General features: G+C 37.5%; 1 protein-coding gene across 2 annotated transcripts in view; it reads left to right on the top strand.

The window, feature by feature from the left end:
- Positions 1-25,574, top strand: part of PRTG (protogenin) — a 156,826-nt gene that overhangs the window by 55,397 nt on the left and 75,855 nt on the right. For both annotated transcript variants that reach the window (XM_044925046.2, XM_025295631.3), the window contains 5 exons: positions 21,233-21,377; positions 22,613-22,752; positions 24,233-24,370; positions 24,628-24,786; positions 25,413-25,572. In XM_044925046.2, coding sequence (XP_044780981.1) covers positions 21,233-21,377; positions 22,613-22,752; positions 24,233-24,370; positions 24,628-24,786; positions 25,413-25,572 — 742 coding nt within the window. The remainder of the gene's footprint in view (positions 1-21,232; positions 21,378-22,612; positions 22,753-24,232; positions 24,371-24,627; positions 24,787-25,412; positions 25,573-25,574) is intronic.

The raw sequence follows: 25,574 nt of genomic DNA, 5'->3' as shown, positions 1-25,574 counted from the left end.
TGTTTGTTTATTTGCTGAGGTGTGTGATTTTTCCTTCTTCCTAACCTCTTCCTTAAATTCCTGCCAAGACAGACCGTTTTTCTTCTAGCATCACATTTCCATATCTGCTTCTGGTGCTCTTTATGATTTGGCCCTCAGAAGCCACTCTAATTGCCTGCTATTCTCTACTTACTGCTGATCTCTGCAGAAGGGAACAGCATCAGTGCAGCAAAACATAAGTAAAGGTGCAGCTGAAGAGAACTAACTGTATTATAGCTGTAGGTGAGGATGTTGGAAGCATGAGTAACTTCGGCATTGAAAATCTCCCTTCAGATCACTCTTTTCACCTCTACATTAGGAGAGTGTAAGTGCAAATGTGGTACAGATGCATGTGTAAAACTGCACCTTTATTTTAGCATGCAGTGGGGCAGTTTAATCCTGAATGTGATGTGCAGGTCTCAGATACATAGCAGTCTTTTTAAAATTAATTTTTATTAGAGTATAGTTGTTTTACAGTGTTGTGTTTCTACTGTGCAGCAAAATGAATCAGCCGTCCCCTCCCTTTTGGACTTCTTTCCCATTCAGGTCACCACAGTGAATTAAGTAGAATTCCCTATGCTATAATGTTGTATGTTCTCATTAGTTATCTATTTTATACAAGAATTCCAAAAACCCAGTAGCCAATCTAGAAAATCTGTTTCTCACATGAGATACCGTGGATCAAACCGTTTGGTTCTAGGACCAAATTCTAAATAATTTCAAGCCTGGCCTGATGGAACCTGAGACAGGTGAATATTATGAAACTCCTTAAGTTGGGTTCAGAATGCCAGGGGTCCTAGAGCTGACCAGTGTCTGCAGGATACGCTGGATCAGCAGCTTGTGTAAAAGGTCTGTGCAGAAGTTGCAGCCCTGCAGTGCGCTTCTGGCATCAAGAGGCAGGGAACTGAGCTGGGCTACTCAGGAAAGACTGGTTGTTCAGATGTTTGCCTCTGTGTGTGTTGCCTCAGTGACTCCCCACTCTTCCAGCCTCTCTGCAGAGGGGTTACTGATTTTGCACCGCTTCACTACGTGAAGGGATAGGAGGACTGTAGGTTCCTTACTTCTCCTGTTCCTCAGGAACATATATTCATTTATAGTTATATCTATATGTCTCATGTGTAGTATTCTAAAGAAAATGTAAACTTAGATTCATCGCCTTATACTCCTGCAGATTATTATTGTGTGCATACTATACTGTGTGTACTTAAGATGCATTGACTGAACTGAATGTATATGCACCCTAGGACGTATTTTATTCATGTGTTTATTAGATATCTATCGAGGGCCTTTTATATTTATGGTATTAATGCCAGGAACATAAAGCTGAAAAGACAGGTTTTGTCCTGTGGGTAGAAGCAGAAAGTAGAGCTTAGAGAACAGTGGGATGGGGTGAAAGGTAGGTTCAGGAGGGAGGGGACATATGTATACCTATGGCTGATTCATGTTGCTACATGGCAAAAACCAATACAATATTGTAAAGCAACTATCCTCTAATTAAAGATATTAAAAAAAAAAACAAACAGACAAACAGTGTACTCCAAACTCCTGGGAGTATGTAAGAGTTGTGTAGTTTTATTTGGGAAGATCAGGTGTATCCTCACCGAAGAAATGAAATGGTTTGCAGGAGTCAGAAGACCACACATAAATTAAAATTTATGCATGCTGTCAATTTGATTTATAGTTCTTTGTTAAGAATGCTTTGGAAATTAACAAAAGTCTTAATGCTTTGTAAGGAATACAGTCTTATTGAAACATTTTTAGATTTACATACAGTGAAACTTAATGATTTGGGTCCACAGTTCTATGAGTTTTAACATATGCAGAGTTATATAACCTTCACTATGATCAGGATACAGAATAATCACCCAAACCTTCTCTCATGTGCCTTCCCTCCTCCTGACTCCTAGTACCTACTATATTTTGCATTCTCCAATACATCTTATAAATGAGATTATACATTATGTAGCCTTCTGGGTCTTGCTTCTTCCACTTAGCATGATATGCTGAAATTTGTCTATATTGAGTGTTTCAGTAGTTCTCTTTTTTATTGCTGAGTACTGTTCCATAGTATAAATTTACTATCGTTTATCCATTCACCTGTTAAAGTTGAAGGACATTTTAGTTGTTTACATTTTGGGCAGTTATAAATACAGCTTTGATAAATTTTCTTGTACAGGTTTTTGCCTAAACAGAAGTTTTCATTTCCATTGAGACTGAACATGTATACTTTGTTTATTTGCTGAGGTGTGTGATTTTTCTTCCTCCTAATCTCTTCCTTAAATTCCTACCGAGCCAGACCATTTCTCTTATAGCCTCCAATTTCCACATCTACTTCTGGTGTTCATTTAAGGTGACAGTGCAGTCAGTATGTATTTAACTTTATAAGAAATTGCTAAGTTATTTTCCAAAGTGACTGTACCAGTTTGCATTCCCACCAGCAAGTTATGAAGTTCCAGGTGCCCCACACCCTCCCCAGCACTTGGTATTGTCAGTTTTTTTTATTTGAGCTACACCAATAGGTGGTTCCAAATAGGAAAAGGAGTACGTCAAGGCTGTATATTGTCACCTTGCTTATTTAACTTATACATCATGAGAACGCTAGGCTGGAAGAAGCAAAAGCTGGAATCAAGATTGCCAGGAGAAATATCAATAACCTCAGATATGCAGATGACACCACCCTTATGGCAGAAAGTGAAGAGGAACTCAAAAGCCTCTTGATGAAAGTGAAAGTGGAGAGTGAAAAAGCTGGCTTAAAGCTCAACATTCAGAAAACGAAGATCATGGCATCTGGTTCCATCACTTCATGGGAAATAGATGGGGAAACAGTGGAAACAGTGTCAGACTTTATTTTTTTGGGCTCCAAAATCACTACAGATGGTGACTGCAGCCATGAAATTAAAAGACGCTTACTCCTTGGAAGAAAAGTTATGACTAACCTAGTTAGTATATTCGAAAGCAGAGACATTACTTTGCCAACAAAAGTCCATCTAGTTAAGGCTATGGTTTTTCCAGTGGTCATGTATGGATGTGAGAGTTGGACTATGAAGAAAGCTGAGCGCTGAAGAATTGATGCTTTTGAACTGTGGTGTTGGAGAAGACTCTTGAGAGTCCCTTGGACTGCAAGGAGATCCAACCAGTCCATTCTGAAGGAGATCAGTCCTGGGTGTTCATTGGAAGGACTGATGCTAAAGCTGGAACTCCAGTACTTTGGCACCTCATGTGAAGAGTTGACTCATTGGAAAAGACTCTGATGCTGGGAGGGATTGGGGGCAGGAGGAGAAGGGGACAACAGAGGATGAGATAGTTGGATGGCATCACTGACTCGATGGACATGAGTTTGAATGAACTTCAGGAGTTGGTGATGGACAGGGAGGCCTGGCATGCTGCAATTCACAGGATTGCAAAGAGTTGGACACGACTGAGCAACTGAACTGAACTGATGATTGTAACTAATGAAGTTAATCATCTTTATATGTGTTTAGTTTCCATCCTTAAATCTTGTTTCGTAAAGTATCTGTTCAAATCTTTTGCCAAATTTTTTGTTGGTTTTCTAACTATTAAATTCTGAGATTTTTTTATGTATTATTGATACAAATCCTCCCTCAGATATGTGATTTGCAAGTTTTCTTCCAGTTGATGACTTGCCTTTTCCTTCTCTTAAGTTTATTTTTTCAAGAGTAGAATCTTTTTTGTTTTGATGGAAGTGTTTTTTATCAATGTTTTTCCTTTATGGATTGTGTTTTTATGTCATATCTAAACAGATTAGAAAGATTTGTCTGTGTTTTCTTCTAAAAGTTTTACTGTTTTGTGTTTCACATTTAGTTCTATGACCTATTTTTATATAAGGTGTAGATCAAGGTGCTTTTTTATGTTATAGGCACTGTGCTAAGCACTTTACACTCATTATCTTATGAATTCATAAAAACTTTTAAAAATCCTATTTTGTATAACAAAATATGCTTATGAAGAATAAGTAGGGAATTTCTTGGTGGTCCAGTGGTTAGGACTCAGGTGCTTTCACTGCTGTGGGGCCAGGCTCAATCCCTGCCCAGGGTTATGCAATAGGGAGTGATGTAGCCAAAATTATGGTAATCTCAAGGACATAAGAGGCGGAGGTTTTGTTGTAAATACGGAGTGAATGGTGATGTGGTTCACTGAGTTTACTTAATGGTTTCTTTAAGTAACCATTACTGAGTGCCTGTTGTACACAGGCCACCATTCTAGCAATCTACAGACAAGTAAGACATATCTCTAAACTTCAAGTCATTTAAAGTTTTGGTTAGAAGTGGCTGGGAATTTGAATAAATAGGAAAGGTAGAGAATTTCTGAAACCAGTTATTAGTATGAGTTAAGAAGAGAATTGTTGAATACCACTGAGTGGCAACATGCAAAGCTTTGTGTCACTCTTTCCAGCCAAAGAAATTGAGTTTGGGGACTGCCAAGTCTGGCCTTTGGCAGGATAGAGTTGATAAAATATCAAAGAAGCAAATTCTCAGATGTTATTAAGGTGTCTTTCAATATGGATACAGTAAGAATAGACTGAAAAATAATGTAGTCTGTGGGAAATTTGCATATAGGATCTATTTCTGAAAGGTCCTGGTTCCTAACTTCATTACAAAGTTTCTAGTCTTCATTTTGTTTATACGTCTATGGACACATTTTGATCCAGATATTTCCTTTGAAAAGCAAATGTATACAGCTTAGCAACTGGATTTTAGAGTTGCCACATATTCAAGCAGGATACTAAATTCACTAGAAGTTGGGTAATAAGCCACTTATAAAATAACTGTTGCATACTCAGTATAGATTTTCAAAAAGAAGTAAATGCTCAAGATGTCGTGATTGTGTTACATTGTTTTTATTAAACAGATGAATATTTTTCTGTAAACTAACTTTTAAAAAAGTTTAAATAGCTACTTGTCTAGTCTTAAGGCTATAATAAATTTTCAACTTCTGTTTGAAACTTGTACCTTGGTTGATTTTTTTACCTAAGTAGCTAAAGCATGAGTTACCCTGGTTTGATGAAATGCTGGAGCAGGGTCTCTTGTTTACTTCCTATTCAGTTGCAGGTCAGTCTTCAAGGTTTGAAGACTTGAAATGAATTGAACCTGTTGAGGTAAGAAGTTACAACTGTGTTTTGATGAGTAAATCCTGGAGTAGGCAAACTCATGATTTGAATGACCAGCATCATAGAAATAAACCTTAAGCTAAACTTTATATGCATAAAATTCTATAACTGACTCTGGAATTGTGGACATTTGAGAGTCTGAGATAGGAATCTCCCTGTTTCCTTGATGAGCTAGTTATAGAATTCTCCAGAGTTGGGCCGACCCGTACAGGTACAGAGAGAGTGCTACTGAGAGCCGGGGTTCCTTGAGGTCTCAGGAACTGTCTGGGGTTTGGCAGGCAAGAGCTGTCCCTCCATCCCACTCTGGATACAGCTGCAGCCATTTTCCGCCCAGAGTCAGAGGCTTGTGGGTCTCCCCCCAACTTCCTTGCCCTTGTGGTAGCAGTGGGGCCCTGGTTGATCTGAATGATTGTCACTGTATTGGATGGACTGCTAAACTGTTGAATTGCTTCCATCTTTTGACGACACTAGGAAATTGTCCATGGAGTTGAGTTATTTATTGTAGTAGTTTCTGGTCTTACATACTTAAAGAGATCAAGCCCTGAGCCTTTGGAGTGGGAGCATTGACTCCAAGACACTAGATTACCAGAGAACTAACCCTCGGGGGTATCAAATAGTGAGAACTCATACAAAGGAAACCACTGGAATACAGACCCAGCAACACCCAAACACCAGTAGCACCCTGTGCAGGACACCTCATCTAAACAACAAACAAAACAAAAATACAAACCCAATCATCAGCAGACAGGATTACCACCTCACTCAGACCTGTCCATCAGAGGAAAAACAAACAAAAACTCAGCACAAATCTCACCCTATAAGAAGCTTACACAAACCACTGAACCAACCTTGCTGCTGCTGCTGCTGCTAAGTCACTTCAGTCGTGTCCGACTCTTTGTGACCCCAGAGACGGAAGCCCACCAGGCTCCCCCGTCCCTGGGATTCTCCAGGCAAGACTACTGGAGTGGGTTGCCATTTCCTTCTTCCAATGCATGAAAGTGAAAAGTGAAAGTGAAGTCGCTCAGTCATGTCCGACCCTCAGCGACTCCATGGACTGCAGCCTTCCAAGCTCCTCCGTCCATGGGATTTTCCAGGCAGGAGTACTGGAGTGGGGTGCCATTGCCTTCTCCAAACCAACCTTAGGAGGGCAGAAACCAAAAGGAAGAAAGAATTCAATGTTGAAGCCTGGGAAAAGGAGACCTCAAACACAATAAGTTAAAAAAATAATGAAAAGGTAGAGAAATACTATATAAGTGAAGGAGCGAACTAGAAACACAGAAGTCCAAATAAATGAAGAAAAAATAGGCAAACTGCCTGAAAAAGAATTCAGAATAATGATAGTAAAGATGATCAAAAACCTTGAAAATAAAATGGAGACAATGCAAGAATCAATTAACAAAGACCTAGAAGAATTAAAGGATAAACATACAGAGACAAACAGCACAATTACTGAAATTAAAAATACTCTAGAAGGAATCAACAACAGAATATCTGAAGCAGAAGAACAAATCAGTGAGCTGGAGGATAAAATGGTGGAAATAACTTCTGAAGAGCAGAATAAAGTAAAAAGAATGAAAAGAACTGAGGATAGTCTCAGAGACCTCTGGGATCATATCAAATGCACCAATATTCAAATTATAGAGGTCCCAGAAGAAGAATAGAAAAAGAAAGGGTATGAGAAAATTTTTGAAGAGATTAGAGTTGAAATTTCCCCAACATGGAAAAGAAAATAGTCAATCAAGTCCAAGAGGCACAAAGAATCCCATACAGGATAAATCTGAGGAGAAACATGGAAAGACACATCACATACTAATCAAACTAACAAAGACTAAACACAAAAAGAATATTAAAAGCAGCAAGGGAGAAGCAACAAGTAACATACAAGGGAAGCCCCATATGCTTAACAGCTGATCTTTCAGCAGAAGCTCTGCAGGCCAGAAGGGAATGGGAGGATATGTTTAAAGTACTGCAAGGAAGGAATTTACAAGCAAGATAACTGTTCCGGGCAAGGATCTCATTCAAAACTGATGGAGAAATAAAAAGCTTTTCAGACAAGCAACACTTAAGAGAATTCAGTACCACCAAACCAGCGTTACAACAAATGTTAAACAGACTTCTATAGTCCAGAAATACAAAAGAAGAAAAAAGATATACAAAATCAACCCCAAACAATTAAGAAAATGGCAATAGGAACATATGTATCAATAATTACTTTAAATGTAAGTGGATTAAATGCTCAAGCAAAAGATAGAGACTGGCTGAATGGATACAAAAACAAGACCCATATATATGCTGTCTACAAGAAACCAACTTCAAACCTCAAGACACATATAGACTAAAGTGAGAGATGGAAAAATATATTCCATGCAAATGGAAAGCAAAAGAAAGCTGGAGTAGCAGTCCTCATATCAGACAAAATAGACCTTTAAACAGGAGATAAGAAAGGGCACTACATAATGATCAAGGGATCAATCTAAGAGGAATACATAACAGTTATAAATATTTATGCACCCAACATAGGAGCACCTCAATACCTAAGACAAACACCAACAGAATAAAAGGAGAAATTGACAGTTGCACAATAATAGTAGGAGACTTTAACACCCCACTCACACCAATGAACAGATCATTAAAACAAAATTAATAAGGAAACAAAGTCTTAAATGATACAGTAGATGAGATGGATCTCATTGATATCATCAGGACATTCCATCCAAATGCAGAAGAATACACCTTCTTCTCAAGTGCACATGGAACATTCTCCAGGATAGACCACATCTTGGGTCACAAATCAAACCTCCATAAATTTAAGAAAATTGAAATCGTGGTAAGCATCTTCTCTGACCACACTATGAGACTAGATATCAATTACAAAAAAAAAAAAAAAAAACCAAAAACTGTAAGAAACACAAACACATGGAGATTAAACAACACGTTTCTAAATAACCAACAGGTTACTGGAGAGATCAAAAGGGAAATCAGAAAATTTGTAGAAACAAATGACAATGAAAACACAACAATTCAAAACTTATGGGATGCAGCAAAAGCAGTCCTAAGTGGGAAGTGTATAGCAATACAGTCCTACCTCAAAAAACAAGAAAAACATCAGACAACCTAACTTTACATCTAAAACAACTGGAAAAGGAACACACACAAAAAAACACACCAAAATTAGTAGAAGGAAAGAGACATAAAGATCTAAGCAGAAATAAATGGAAAAAAAAATGAAAGAAACAGTAGTAAAGATTAATAAAACTAAAAGCTGGTTCTTTGAGAAGATAAAATTGACAAACCTTTAGCCAGACTCATCAAGAAAAAAAGAAGAATCAAATAAAATTAGAAATGAAAAAGGAGAGGTTACAACAGACAATGAAGAAATACAAAGGATTATTATGAACAACTATATGGCAATAAAATAGATAACCTGGATGAAATGGATAGGTTCTTAGAAAAGTTCAATCTTCCAAGACTGAATCAGGAAGAAATAGAAATTATGAACAACCCAATTACAGGCACTGAAACAGAAGCTGTGATAAAAAATCTCCCAGAAAACAAAAGCCCAGGACCAGATGGCTTCACAGGAAAATTCTATCAAACATTTAGAGAAGAGCTAATGCCTATCCTTCTAAAACTCTTTCAAAAAATTGTAGAGAAAGGAACACTTACAAACTCATTCTATAAGGCCATCATCACCCTGATACCAAAACCAGACAAAGACAACACAAAAAAAGAAAACTACAGGCCAATATCATTGATGAACATAGATGCAAAAATTCTCAGCAAAATTTTAGCAAACAGACTTCAGCAACACATCAAAAAGCTCATACACCATGATCAAGTTGGATTTATTCTAGGAATGCAAAGATTTTTCAATATACACAAATCAATCAATGTGGTACATCATATTAACAAATTGTAAGATAAAAACCATATGATAATCTAAATAGATGCAGAAAAAGCCTTTGACAAAATCCAGCACCCATTTATGATTCAGTTCAGTTCAGTTCAGTTGCTCAGTCATGTCCAACTCTTTGCGACCCCATGAATCGCAGCATGCCAGGCCTCCCTGTCCACCACCAACTCCCAGAGTTCACTTAGACTCATGTCCATCGAGTCAGTGATGCCATCCAGCCATCTCATCTTCTGTCATCCCCTTCTCCTCCTGCCCCCAATCCCTCCCAGCATCAGAGTCTTTTCCAATGAGTCAACTCTTTGCATGAGGTGGCCAAAGTACTGGAGTTTTTATGATTAAAACTCTTTAAAAAATGGGCATGGAAGGAACCTACCTCAATATAATAAAGGCCATATATGATAAGCCTACAGCAAACATTATTCTCAATGGTGAAAAACTGAAAGCAGTCCCCCTGTGATCAGGAAGAAGACAAGGGTATCCACTTTCACCACCACTATTCAACATAGTTCTGGAAGTCCTAGCTACAGCAATCAGAGAAGAAAAAGAAATGAATCCAGATCAGAAAAGAAGAGGTAAAGCTCTCACTGTTTGCAGATGACATGATACTGAACATAGAAAACCCTAAAGATAGTATCAGAAAATTACTAGAGCTAATCAGTGAGTTTAGCAAGGTTGCAGGATACAAAATCAATACACAGAAATCACTTGGATTTCTATGCACTAACAATGAAAAATCAGAAAGAGAAATTAAGGAATCAATTCCATTCACCATTGCAACAAAAAGAATTAAATATCTAGGAATAACCTTACCTAAGGAGACAAAAGAACTGTACACAGAAAATTATAAGACACTGATGAAAGAAATCAAAGATGACATAAACAGATGGAGAGATATTCCATGTTCGTGGGTAGGAAGAATCAATATTGTGAAAATGACTATACTACCAAGTGCAATGTACAGATTCAGTGTGACCTCTATCCAATTACAAATGGCATTTTTCACAGAAACGGAACAAAAATTTTCACAATTCATATGGAAACACAAAAGACCCTGAACAGCCAAAGCAGTCTTCAGAAAGAATGGAGCTGGAGGAATCAACCTTCCTGACTTCAGATTATACTACAAAGCTACAGTCATCAAGACAGTATGGTACTGGCACAATAACAAATATAGACCAATGGAACAAGATAGAAAGCCCAGAAATAAACCCATGCACCTATGGATACCTTATTTCTGACCAAGGATGCAAGAATATATAATGGGGCAAAGACAGACTCTTCAGTAAATAGTGCTGGGAAAACAGGACAACTGCATATAAAAGAATGAAATTGGAACACTTCCTAACAACATACACAAAGATAAACTCAAAATGGATTAAAGACCTAAATGTAAGACCAGAAACTATAAAACTCTTAGAGGAAAACATAGGCAGAACACTTGATGACATAAATCAAAGCAAGATCCTCTATGATCCACCTCCTAGAGTAATGGAAATAAAAACAGAAGTAAAGAAATGGGACCTGATTAAACTTAAAAGCTTTTGCACAACAAAGGAAACTATAAGCAAGTTGAGAAGACAACCCTCAGTATCGGAGAAAATAATAGCAAATGAAACAACTGACAAAGGATTAATTTCCAAAATACATAAGCAGCTCATACAACTCAATGCTAGAAAAACAACCCAATCAAAAAGTGGGAAAAGGACCTAAACAGACATTTCTCCAAAGACATACAGATGGCTAACAAACACATGAAAAGATGCTCAACATCACTCATTATTAGAGAAATGGAAATCAAAACTACAATGAAATATTCCCCTACACTGGTCAGAATGGCCCTCATCAAAAAGTCTACAAACAGTAAATGCTGGAGAGGGTGTGAAGAAGAGGGCATGCTCTTCCACTGTTGGTAGGAATGTAAATTGATATACCCACTATGGAAGATGGTATGGAGATTCCTTAAAAAAACGAAGAAAAAACCACCATATGACACAGCAATTCCACTTCTAGGCATATACCCTGAGGAAACCAGTGTTGAAAGAAACACATGTATCCCATTGTTCATTGCAGCATCATTTCCAATAGCTAGAACATGGAAGCAACCTAGATGTCCATTGACAGATAAATGCATAAAGAAGTTGTGATACATATACACAAAGGAATATTCAGTTCAGTTCAGTTCAGTCACTCAGTCGTGTCCGAGACTTTGCGACACCATGAACTGCAGCACACCAGGCCTGCCTGTCCATCACCAACTCCCAGAGTCTACCCAAACCCATGTCCATTGAGTTGGTGATGCCATCCAACCATCTCATCTTCTGTTGTCCCCTTCTCCTCCTGTCCTCAATCCCTCCCAACATCAGGGTCTTTTCAAATGAGTCATCTCTTTGCATCAGGTGGCCAAAGTATTGGATCTTCAGCTTCAATGTCAGTCCTTCCAATGAACACCCAGGACTGATCTCTTTTAGGATGGACTGACTGGATGTCCTTGCAGTCCAAGGGATTCTCAAGAGTCTTCTCCAACACCACAGTTTAAAAGCATCAATTCTTTGGTGCTCAGCTTTCTTCACAGTCCAGCTCTCACATCCATGCATGACTACTGGAAAAACCATAGCCTTGACTAGATGGACCTTTGTTGGCAAAGTAATGGAATATTACTCAGCCATAAAAAGAAGCACATTTGAGTCAGTTCTGATGAGGTGGATGAACCTAGAACCTATTATACAGAGTAAAGTGAGTCAGAAAGAGAAAGATTAATATCGTATTGTAATACACATTACGGAATATAGAAAAATGGTATGAAGAATTTATTTATAGGGCAGCAGTGGAGAAACAGACTTAGAGAATAGACATGGACATGGGGAGAGGGGAGGAGAGGGTAAGATGTATGAAAAGAGTAACGTGGAAACTTACATTCCCATATGTAAAATAGATAGCCAAGGGGAATGTGCTGTATGGCTCAGGTAACTCGAAACAGGGAGCTCTGTATCAACCTAGAGGGGTGTGATGGGGAAGGAAATGAAAGGGAGGTTCAAAAGGGAGGGGATATGTGTGTACCTATGGCTGATTCATGTTGAGGTTTGATAGAAAACAACAATTCTGTAAAGCAATTATCTTTCAATAAAAAATAAAAAAAGAAAAGAGTTCTCCAAAGTTACTGATTGGTGACTTAGAACCATGGAAACAGCAAGAAGTATTGGAGCATGACTGCTGGCCACCATATCTTGGTACTTAGGACTCCCCAAGGAGAGGTGAGGCACTAGCAACTGGTACATTCCTTGACCCGTTGAGACTCCAGATCCTCTGGCTGCTGTGCAGTGTCAGAACCACCAGTGTAAATCCTGTGTTCAGGTTCTCACCAACTGAAGTATTTCCTTTTTAGTGAAAGAATATTTTAAATGTAATTTACACAAGAAAATTATATTTTCTTATATTAGGGAATAGTTCCTGAACTTATGAGTTGTCATTTCAGATTGGGTATTCATAACTTTTGGGCTTCCCTGGTGGTTCAGCAGTAAAGAATTCGCTTGCAGTGCAGGAGACAAGAATTCGATCCCTGGGTCAGGAAGAGCCCCTAGAGAAGAAAATGGCAACCCACTCCAATATTCTTGCCTGGGAAATCTGATAGATAGAAGAGCCTGGTGGCTCCAGTCCATGGGGTCTCAAAGTGTCAGACATGACTGAATGACAACAATCATTCACAATTTTTAGTTGGTTTTAAAATCAGAATGTGTTAAGTATTTCATTCATTGCAACTTCCATTCTTTGTAACACGTATTAAGTTATTTCATTCATTTCAACTCAAGAAGCATGAATAGCATGTTAGTTTAATATAGTCATACATTTCCATGGTGGAAACATGAATATGTTGCTTTCTGTTGTTCTTCAAATAAAACTTTGAAGAACATTTTCCTCTTAGCATTTTTTTCCCCTCTTAGCCTTTCTGATCCTTTTTCTCTAACTATAAATCATAGAAGCAAATGCTTAAGTAGACAGGTGAAGAAGAGGAAATCACAAATAAAATAGGCACTTACATTTATTGTGTTTGCGAGGTTGTTTTTGAGGATGGTGCATGTTTCTTGAGACCTTGTTTCTTGCCTGTTTTATAGAGCTCTGGCCTCTTAACAGCACTGATTTAATGACTTCTTGTGGGGCTCTCGGTTTATTTTAGCACTGACTATGGAGGGAAGAAAGAGGTCGGGTTTCACAAGGAGGCTGTGGACTTGTAAAATCATACCCAACTGGCAGAAATGAAGTCTACTTTAAGGAGAAAGCGAGATTTTCATAACACAAGATATTTTGCCATATAAATAAGTGCACAATGTTTTGATGATGCCTAAAACAGTTTGTCAAACGTGAGTGTTCTGGGGGCAGATTCTAACACTCATTTTAAAGGATCTATTCATTTACTCAGTTTAATACCACAGTTAAAAGGTAAAATAGAAAAATATTTGCTGAGAAAGTTTGACTATCATGATATATGATATTTGTTCATGCTTTTCTGAAGTTTCTAAGTTTTGATTCAAATTTTCATGTAATTTATCTTTTTGTTGAAAAGTAATTTTTATTCAGATGTTCTTTTTCTTATTGTTTTTCACATTGAAGGCACTGACTAGGGAGGGAATCAAACATCCATATAGATGATAGCTACCCAAAGAATGATAAGCTCAAAGTACTAAAAAGGCAGATAAAAATTAAGAATGAGGGATCTTTCTTTTGGCTGCACTGCATGTCATGCAGAATCTTAGTTTCCTGACCAGGAATTGGAAGTTTACCCCCCTGCAGGAGAAGCTCAGAGTTTTAACCACTGGGCTTCAATGGAAGTTCCAGGATGAACGATTTTATCAGTCAGTGGAGCAGTGGTAGAAAATTTATGCAAATTCCTCTTTCAATCCATTCAGCATAAAACTTAGTCATGTCTGACTCTTTGTGACTCCATGGACTGTAGCCCACCAGGCTCTTCTGTCCATGGAGTTCTCCAGGCAAGAATACAGGAGTGGGTTGCCATTTCCTCATCCAGGGAATCTTCCTGACCCAGGGGTTGAACTCAGCTCTCTCAGAGTGCAGGCAGTTTCTTTACTGTTGGAGTCACACATACGAAGTTTATTTTTAAATATAATTACTTTTTAAAAATAATATAATTTTGTAGGAAAAAATAAAAGTACAAAGTACATAATTTATAGAGATCCTCTTGTAATCTAGCCCTTAGTATTTCATCATTGAAGTAGGGGATTTTATCCTCTTTAAATAATTTGTCTAGTCACATTAAAAATGAGAAAATTATTTCTATTTCTCTACACTTTATATATACCTTTATGTGAAAACTACATAGTCTGGCTTAGTAGGAAAAAAGAAAAAAATTAAATCGTAGACTATCTCTACCTTTGTTAGGGCTTTAAAATTTATTTTATTGTATAACATTCTGGAAGCAAAACTAGCGTATTCATAGCAAGATATCCTCTGTCCTATGCTTTCATAATACTCCATAATTTTCCTTCGTAATATTTATCACAGTTTAAAATTGCTATATACTTGAATAGTATATAGACAAAAGTCCATCTAGTCAAAGCTATGGTTTTTCCAGTAGTCATATATGGATGTGAGAGTTGGACCATAAAGAAGGCTAAGTGCCGAAAAATTGATGCTTTTGAACTGTGGTGTTGGAGAAGACTCTTGCGAGTCCCTTGGACTGCAAGGCTATCCAACCAGTCCATCCTAAAGGAAATCAGTCCTGAATATTCATTGGAAGGACTGATGCTGAAGTTGAAGCTCCAATACATTGGCCATCTGATGCAAAGAACTGACTCATTAGAAAAACCCTCATGCTGGGAAAGAATTGAAGGCAGGAGAGGGGGATGACAGACAATGAGATGGTTGGATGCCATCACCGACTTGATGGACAGGAGTTTGAGCATGCTCCAGGAGTTGGTGATGGACAGGGAAGCCCGCCATGCTGCAGTCCATGGGGTTGCAAAGAGTCGGACCCGACTGAGAGACTGAACTGAAGTAAACTGCATAGTAATTTTAGTTAAATCTTTCTCCATTGCTAGACAAAGATCCCTGAGGGTAGAGCCTTAGTTTTGTTTATCATTGGATCCTTGACATGTTGAACATGCTAGGCACAGAATAAACAAGTGTTGATGAATGAATGAATGAATGAATTTAGAAAAGATTCAGTTCAGTCGCTCAGTCGTGACCGAATCTTTGTGACCCCATGAATCGCAGCATGCCAGGCCTCCCTGTCCATCACCAACTCCTGGAGTTTACTCAGACTCCTGTCCATCGAGTCTGTGATGCCATCCAGCCATCTCATCCTCTGTCATCCCCTTCTCCTCCTGTCCCCAATCCATCCCAGCATCAGGGTCTTTTCCAGTGAGTCAACTCTTCGCATGAGATGCCCAAAGTATTGGAGTTTCAGCTTTAGCATCAGTCCTTCCAGTGAACACCCAGGACTGATCTCCTTCAGGATGTACTGGTTGAATCGCCTTGCAGTCCAAGGAACTCTCAAGAGTCTTCTCCAACACCACAGTTCAAAAGCATAAATTCTTTGGCACTCAGCTTTCTTAATAGTCCACCTCTCACATCCATACATGACTACTGAGAAAACCATAGGTTTGACTAGATGGACCTTTGTTGGTAAAGTAATGTCTTTGCTATTTAATATGCTGTCTAGGTTGGTCATAGCTTTTCTTCCAAGGATCAAGTGTCTTTTAATTTCATGGCTGCAGTCACCATCTGCAGTGATTTTGGATCCAAAGAAAATAAAGTCTCTTACTGTTTTCATTGTTTACCCATCATTTGCCATGAAATGATGGGACCAGATGGCATGATCTTAGTTTTCTGAATGTTGAGTTTTAAGCCAATTTTTTCACTCTTCTCTTTCACTTTTATCAAAAGGCTCTTCACTTTCTGCCATAAGGGTGGTGTCATCTGCATATCTGAGATTATTGATTTCTCCTAGCAGTCTTGATTCCAGCTTGTGCTTCATCCAGCCCAGTGTTTCTCATGATGTACTCTGCATATAAGTTAAATAAGCAGGGTGACAGTACACAGCCTTGATGTACTCCTTTTCCTATTTGGAACCAATCTGTTGTTCCATGTCTGGTTCTAACTGTTGCTTCTTGACCTGCATACAAATTTCTCAGGAGTCAAGTAAGGTGGTCTGGTATTCCCATCTCTTAAAGAATTTTCCACAGTTTGTTGTGATCCACACAGTCAAAGGCTTTGGCATAGTCAATAAAGCAGAAGTAGATGTTTTTCTGGAACTCTCTTGCTTTTTTGGTGATCCAGCAGATGTTGGTAATTTGATCTGGTTCCTCTGCCATTTCTAAATCCAACTTGAACATCTGGAAGTTCATGATTTATGTACCGTTGAAGCCTGGCTTGGAGAATTTTGAGCATTACTTTGCTAGCATGTGAGATAAGTGCAATTGTGCTGTAGTTTGAGCATTCTTTGGCATAGCCTTTCTCTGGGATTGGAATGAAAACTGACCTTTTCCAGGCCTGTGGCCACTGCTGAGTTTTCCAGATTTGCTGGCATATTGAATGGAGCACTTTCACAGCATCATCTTTTAGGATTTGAAATATCTCAACTGGAATTCCACCACCTTCACTAGCTTTGTTTGTAGTGATGCTTCGTAAGGCCCACTCGACTTCACATTCCAAGATATATGGCTCTAGGTGAGTATTCATACCATTGTGGTTATCTGGGTCTTAAGATCTTTTTTGTATAATTCTTCTATATATTCTTGCTACCTTTTGTTAATATCTTTTGCTTCTGTTAGGTCCATACTGTTTCTGTCGTTTATTGTACGCATCTTTGCATGGAATGTTCCCTTGGTATCTGTAGTTTCTTGAAGAGATCTTTAGTCTTTCCCATTCTGTTTTTTTCCTCTTTTTTTTTTTTTTTTTTGAACTGATCACTGGTGAAGGCTTTCTTATCTCTCCTTGCTATTCTTTGGAACTCTTCATTCAGATGGGTATATTTTTCCTTTTCTCCTTTGCCTTTAGCCTCTCTCTTTCTCAGCTGCTTGTAAGGCGTCCTCACACAACCATTTTGCCTTTGTTTTTCTTGGGGATGGTCTTGATCACTGCCTCCTGTACAATGTTACGAACCTCTGTCTATAGTTCTTCAGGCACTCCCTCCATCAGATCTAATCCTTTGAATCTATTTGTCACTTCCACTGTATAATCATAAGGGATTTGATTAGGTCATGCTTGGATGGTCTAGTGGTTTTCCCTACTTTCTTCAATTTAATCTAAATTTTGCAATAAGGAGTTCATGATCTGAGCCACAGTCAGCTCCCAGTCTTGTTTTTGCTGGTGGTATAGAGCTTCTCCATCTTCAGCTGCAAAGAACATAATCAATCTGATATCACTATTGGCCATGTGTAGAGTCATCTCTTGTGTTGTTGGAAGAGGGTGTTTGCTATGACCAGTGTGTTCTCTTGGCAAAACTGTTAGCCTTAGGCCTACTTTATTTTGTACTCTTAAGGCCAAACTTGCCTGTTACTCCAGGTATCTCTTGACTTCCTACTTTTGCATTCCAGTCTCCTATGATGGAAAGGACATCTTTTGTTTGGTGTTAGTTCTATAAGATTTTCTAGGTCATCATAGAACCATTCAACTTCAGCTTCTTCGGCCTTAGTGGTTTGGTATAGACTTGGATTACTGTGATATTGAATTGTTTGCCTTGGAAATAAACCGAGATCATTATGTCATTTCTGAGATTGCACCAAAGTATTGCATTTCAGACTCTTTTGTTGACTATGATGGCTACTCCATTTTTTCTAAGGGATTCTTGCCCACAGTAGTACATATAATGGTCATTTGAGTTACATTCACCCATTCCAGTCCATTTTAGTTCACTGATTCCTAGAATGTCGACGTTCACTCTTGCCCCCTTTTGTTTGACCACTTCCAATTTACCTTGATTCATGGACCTCACATTCCAGGTTCCTACACAATACTGTTCTTTACAGCATCGGACTTTACTTCCAACCCCCATCATATCCATAACTAGGTGTTGTTTTTGTTTTGGCTCCATCTCTTCATTCTTTCTGGAGTTATTTCTCCACTCTTCTCTAGTAGCCTATTGGGCACTTACTGAGTGGGGGAGTTCATCTTTCAGTGTCATATCTTTTGGCCTTTTTATACTGTTCATAGGGTTCTCAAGGCAACAATACCGAAGTGGTTTGCCATTCCCTTCTCCGGTGGACCACGTTTTGTCAGAACTCTCCATGACCCATCTGCCTTGGGGTAGAATTAGAGAACATTTTAAAATTTTCAGTTTAATTCAACAGGTATTGTTTTAGTGCCAAGTCTGTACCATTCACTGGCTTAAGGGATCCTGCAAAGTTATGACCCGCTACTTGTCCTTATTGAGCTCAGAATGTGGAATGGGAGACAGTCTTGTGAATATGTGACTATAATACTGTGGGATAAAAGTAGCAATAAAGGTCTTCATTCTACAGGAGTTTTATAGAAGAAAAAAGTCAGGAACAGCTTCCCAAAGGGTGAGACAAGAGAACTAGGTTTTAAATGATAACAGGATTTCATCAGGTGGACAAAGGGATCTACAATATTTGAAAGAGAAGGAAAGCTTGTATATTGTTCAGAGATGTGAAATACAGTATATTCAGAGAATCATAAATAGTTCAGTGTCTGTGAGACATAATTTCAAGTGGTTGAATGCAAAGTGATAGAGTTTTATAGGGACTAAATAATTCATCAGTAACACAAATCAAATTTGTTTTTTATGACCATCACTCTCGAAGGTAACTCTGATATCAGGACAGATCTCATCTAAAGACACTCCTTCAAGACTTCCAGGCAGTTGGTGATAAGGACTTGAAGCACAGAGAGAGTCCAGTGTTCTTGAATTGTGATCCTTAAACATTTTAGTCTCACTCTTTATATGCTTAAATCTTGAGGACTCCAAAGAGCTTTTGTTTAGGTAGGTTATATTTAATAATACTTTATTATTAGAAATTAAAACTGAGCAATTTAAAAAATATTAGTTTTGAAATGAAAACAGATCAATTACATATTAACATAGCACATTTAATGAAAAATAACTGTTTTCCAAAACATTTTAGTAAGATGAGTGACACTTTTTTTACATTTGTCCAAATCTTTTAAATTAGCTTAGTAGAAGACAGTTGGATTCTCACAGTGAATTAGGTTTGTTGCTTTATATCACCCATCATGTAGCTTCTAGAAGTACTGTATACTCAAGAGAAATGAAGGTGAAAAAGGCAAAGGATGATTATCATAAAAATACTTTTAACCTTCTGAGTCTACTGACAACAGCAGTTTGAAACTGCTGTTTTGAAGTAGTAAGAATTTTTTGTTACATACACAAAATATTAATTTTCCCCAACTCCATCCTTTTTGGAAGGCGATATTCCTAAGAGTATTTTCGTTATTACTCACTGACTTTGTTCTATACCTCTAAAGGCCCATGATCCATTTACAGATTAATGAAGTTACGTCCAAGGCAGAATTTGTTAGTCTTCTGTAACCTCTTACACTTCCCAGTGCAATGAGGCATAAGTCATCCAGCCCTTATTACTTCTATATTTCTTCATAATTTCTAATTTTGTTGAAAATTGTATATATGCATATTTATTTTTTGAACTGGGGTTTGAGGATGGATAGTGAGACTTACTGTGGCCCTTTCTTTATATCCTGGAAGACTTAGTAGAGGAAAGGCAAGCTACACTATTGCCTGGAGTCTGGGCTCCATCAAAATGTAAAACTTGGAGGCTTGTCTACAAGAGTAAAGAAGAATTATCTCTAGAAAATATCAACATTTCAAGACTTAAGTCTAAAAATAGTCTCTTGAATCTGTGTGCGTTTATTTTTCAGGCACATCATTTGTCTTCACTTTTTCCACTCTCATTCTGCTCCATCAATACCAACCTCATTTTATTCCAAACATGGAATGACATATCTGTGTCCAATAAAAACTAAGTCTGTTTTCATTACAATATCTGCAGAATCTCTCTGTTCTCACTGCCGCCACCTGGTTTTGTCATTTTTATTTAAACAGCCTGTTGGTCTTTTGACTTAAGGCTCTTTTTCTTCAATCCATCCTAACAGTACCTGATTAATTTTCCCACACAGTACTGTTACCATGATACTCCTTTGCTTAAAGCTTTTCAGTGATGCTTATTTTGTACCGTGGTACAAACCTGTTTTATCTGTACTCTCCTTCCACTCTGCCATGAACATTTAATCTGATTTATTCTACAATAGTTAATCCTGGCTGTTGCATCACAATCCTGTGAACACAGGCTGTACATTTCTTACTTCTGTGCTTGCCTTCGTGTTACTCCTTTCATCTGAAATGTCTTATTTTTCTCCTTCCATCTAAACCCAATGGGTTCTTCAGATCTCAATTTAAAACCAGCCCCTGTTGGGACTTCCATGATGAAACAGTGGATAATAATCCTTCTACCATGTTGGAGACACAAGTTTGATCCCTGGTCAGGGAATATCCCATGTGCCACAGAGCAACTAAGCCCATGCATCGCAGCTATTGAGCCTGTGCTGTAGAGCCCAAAAGCTGCAACTACTGAGCCCATTTGCTGCAATTAATTACTGAAGCCCACGCACCCTAGAGCCTGTACTCTGCAACTAGAGAAGCCATCGCAATGAGAAGCCTACGCACTGCAGCAAAAAGTAGTCCCCACTCGCCACAACTAGAGAAAAGCCTGCACAAAAGCAACAAAGACCCAATACAGCCAATAATAATAATTAATTTTAAAAAACAATCCTTGTGAAAGGTTTTTACCTGACTAGTCTGTCTTTACTGATTTCCCTGTCCTCTGAAATACACTAGTATTTGAGATTTGTACTGCACAGTTTAATATATCATTATCTACCATTAATAATTGCTGTTTTTTGTTTCAGTTACGTTCATTTTTTTCTGAAATCTAAGATTCTTGAGAATTTCATTTTGGGAAAGACTAAACTCCTTTAGCAGGGTAACTGCCCAGTGGTTTTTCTAAAATTATCTTTTAATTTCTCTCTGTGCTTGTTACGTTGAGTTGGCCTTATGTTTGAGCAGAAGTTCAAGTTTGATAAGTAATACCTAGCATAATTTTATTTCCAAGCATTATATAATAGTGCATATACTTATTCTGAATGTGAAAAACTTTATCTTATAGCTATTTCTGCATTTGAAGTTCAGCCAATTTCTATTGAGGTCCGAGAAGGTGGAGTTGCTAGATTTGCATGCAAGATTTCATCAAACCCTCCTGCGGCCATAACATGGGAATTAAATCGGACAACTCTATCTGTAACTATGGACAGGTAAATGCAGCTTTTGTCTTTGAAGATGATACAGAAGGACCAAAGATTTTATCATAAAACTGTATATGGAGAAAGATCATGGTGAAACTCATTTTTGTTTCTGATAGCGATAACTAATTTCTTAAAGTGAAGTCACTCGGTCCTGTCCGACTCTTTGCGACCCCATGGACAGTAGCCTACCAGGCTCCTCTGTTCATGGGATTCTCCAGGCAAGAATACTGGAGTGGGTTGCCATTTCCTTCTCCAGGTGATCTTCCCGACCCAGGGATCAAACCCAGGTCTCCCGCATTGTAGGCAGACGCTTTAAGACATCTCAAACGTAGGCAAAGAATTAGATTATCAGTCTCTGGTACATGGGACATAGTTCCTGGCCTCTTGGTTCAGATCAGAATTCAGATTCTCTTAGTGCTTTGTTCTTTTCCTCAAACATCTTTTCTAACCATGGGACCCCCTGGGCACCTGGATTGCAGCCCAAGAATTTAGGAAACTAAATTACACTTTGACTACTGAGAATAGCAGTGCTGTTTTAAAGGTTTAAGGGTTTCCCATATATACAATAATGGTTGCCCACTTCCATCTTTGCCAGTTGCTTAGCAGCACCCTCTACACTACACACCACACACACACACACACACAGAGTCACGTGCCTGCATGCATGCATATACCTAGTGCTCTGAGGTGGTCAGAGTTTAGGGGTCAGGAACTTGGCAGCAACTTCAAAAGTTTGGTTCCTGTCCTAATGAGTAGCAATATTCCTTAGCAGGCTCAAATTGCTTGCTGAAATGGTAAAGAGCACTAAGATGGACAAACTTATTCAAGGAAGAGCTTTAAAAAAAATTTACATTCAGATAAATCTTAACAAATACCTAGATACTAACAGGCAAAAAGTCAGGAATTTGGAAAAAAATCATGCTAAGCTCTAGATTGTAAGTTCTAAATGTACTAAGTACTAAAAGTACTAATCATACTAAGCTCTAAATGTAAGTTTTCATGTCAAGTGAGATTCTGTGTAAAATTACACCAATAGATTTCACAAGTCACATACAGCATAATTACTTGTGTTTTACAGAGTTATAGCCCAAATGAAAACAACTGAATCAAGCTAGTATTTTTAGTCTTGAAAGTATTGCATCTGGCATTTTTTAAAAGATTGAGTATATTAATTCTTACCATAGGATAAATGTTAAAATAGAATATAAAATCTACTACAAAGAGTTTAATCATGTTTCTTCTAGTGACAGGATAACTGCCCTGCCAACAGGAGTACTGCAGATATATGATGTTGACCAGAGGGATGCTGGAAATTACCGTTGTGTTGCTGCTACTATAGCCCACAGACGTAAAAGTATGGAGGCCTCTCTCACAGTGATTCCAGGTACCACATAGAAGTTTATTTTTCAAGCTTTAATTGGCCCAGGTATTAATTTTCCTTCTCTGGTTATAATAGTATGCTCTAAAGTAGTACTTTAATTTCACTTAAATTTTATTGTAATCTAGTTGGAAAATGATCATTTTTATATATTTAAGCAACCTTCTTCCTCTAACTTGCTTTATACGGTAATATCAACATCTTTAAGAAAGACTGAATTTTTGTTTTATAAATACTTTTGTTTTTAAAATATAAAATGCAAAAAGGCTCAAAAAAGAATAATTATCATCTAGTTCTACCAAAATTTTCCATTGTCAATAAAAATGTATTTGTTTCCAGTTTGGGTTTTTCTGTCTGTTGTTTTAGGAAAAATTATCATTTGTAGAAATGATGCATGCTTTATTATAAAGAGTAATGTCTATGAAAGTAAAATACATTTTTCTTACATTAAACAACTTGAAAAGTACAAAGATATGTTTTAAAATGTCCCTAGTCCATATCCAGAGGTGATCATTGTTAACATTGAGTGTATATAATTTCATGTATTTTGCCATACATGAATATAGTTAGAAGGGAAACTAGCTAGAGAGATGAATATGAAGAAATGTGTTTTATTAAAATGGAATTACAGATGCTAGTTTTTTATTTTTAAATAATTAAATTTACTTGAATGTTGTGGGGAAAAAAACCTGTCCTAAAGACACTGTTGAACTTCAAATGAATGTTTACTCTTCACAAGAGATATTACTTCCTAAAAGATCCTTTAAGATTAAAAAATTTTTTTAAGAAACATCGAAACTGAAATTAAATTTTTAATGCCATATTTTAATTTTAGGTGGTATTTATTAGCTTTTTGATATGAAGCATAAAGACAAAAGCACTCTCTCACTTCTTCATTCTCCCCACTGTCACATTAATTCCTAACAAGATTGTGAAAGTATTAAGTCAATGTTTGAACCTCTACGGAAACAACCTAAGTGTCCATCAACCAATGAATGAATAAATAAAATATATCTTACCCATTTAATTAAGTATTTAATCTATTATTATTATTCAATAAAAAGAAATGAAGTAGTGGTACATGGTACAACTTAAATGAACCTTAAACTAATGTTTAAATGAAAATAAGCCAGTTCCGAAAGACGATGTAAGATGTGATTCCTTTTTTATTAAATATCTGGAATAGGCAAACCCAGAGACAGAAAGTAGATCAGTGATTATCAGCCTATGGGGAGCTTTGAGAGTGACTATTGATAGAGTGGAATTTGTTTTTGGGGTAATGAAAATGCTTTAAAATTGGTTATGGTAATAATTGTACAACTCCAAAAGTACTAAACGCAGTTGAATTGTGCTTCAAATGGGTGAGTTATATCTCAGTTAAGTTGTCTTAGAAAAGGAAAAAAGTGACTTCAGAATAGATATTTTAATTCATTTATTATATCTTATTTATAGTATTTTCGCATTTCCTGCCTTTTCCCTCTTAAAGGTAAGGAGTCTAAGTCGTTCCACACACCGACCATTGTAGCAGGTCCACAAAACATAACAACATCCCTTCATCAGACTGTTGTTTTAGAATGTGTGGCCACAGGAAATCCCAAACCAATCATTTCTTGGAGCCGTCTTGGTAAGTCTTCTGAGGAAAAAAAAATATTTTCCTTCAACTTTGTTCATACTAGTGAAATTGATAACGTGTTTATATACAACACACATGTTTGGCAGTTACATGGCTTTTAACTTTCTGCAGTTACAGAGTGTAGATGAAAGGTTTTAGTATAGAAAATTTTAGACCTTTTGTGATACTGATTGTTTGGATAGTGATCTTCTGTCAAATTTTAGATCATATATTACATTGTTTTAACTCAAGTATTCTCTTTGAAATAGATCACAAGTCCATTGATGTCTTTAATACTCGGGTACTTGGAAACGGTAACCTCATGATATCTGACATCAGGCTGCAACATGCTGGAGTGTATGTTTGTCGGGCCACTACCCCAGGCACACGCAACTTTACAGTTGCCATGGCAACTTTAACTGTATTGGGTATGTTTCCTTTCTTTCTGCAATTAGGAGAATCTTACATTTTAGTACTTGCTGTTTTACCTCATAGCTTATTTCCACTTTTCCCTAATTCTGTAGCATTTATGTGAAAGTTGATATGAAATATTATAATCCAGTAATGAATTTTAGGAGGAAATCAAAGCCTTGTGTTAAAATATGACTAGGATCACTCTGAAGTATTCATCATGTTTGCTTTTATAACATCATGGTCCTTCTTAGTTAAGCTTCCCTTTTATCTTCTCACCCACCTACAAATTCATAAACACATTGACCAGTCTACAATTTTAATCTATTGTCCATGTGCATTCACAAGGGCTGTATGTTGGGCTTAGTTAAGTTAGGATCATGGCACACATATTTTTAGTGTGTTTGTATGTTTGGTGTCAATGGGGAAAGCCTGTGGGAAGTGGACATCTAACTGAGCAATGCAGAGGTAAGGCATCCAGAGAGAGAGAGAGAGATTTTAATAGATGTAGAGTGCAGGCAGGAAGCTTAGAATGTCAGATATTTTCAGGGATGGGACTTGTATCATTTGCTGTTCTCTTCCTTGACTGTCTGATTTGTGTTTGTACCACAAAAATATTTTCTTTTTTTTTTTTTTTAAATAGCTCCTCCTTCATTTGTTGAATGGCCAGAAAGTTTAACGAGGCCTCGAGCTGGTACTGCTCGATTTGTATGTCAGGCAGAAGGAATACCCTCACCCAAAATGTCATGGTTGAAAAATGGAAGGAAGATACATTCAAATGGTAGAATTAAAATGTACAACAGGT

The sequence above is a fragment of the Bubalus bubalis genome, chromosome 11 (assembly GCF_019923935.1).
Source record: "Bubalus bubalis isolate 160015118507 breed Murrah chromosome 11, NDDB_SH_1, whole genome shotgun sequence".
Classification (NCBI taxonomy): Eukaryota; Metazoa; Chordata; class Mammalia; order Artiodactyla; family Bovidae; genus Bubalus; species Bubalus bubalis.
The sequence above is the reverse complement of the archived record's forward strand: the minus strand, read 5'-3'. Positions and strand labels throughout refer to the sequence as shown.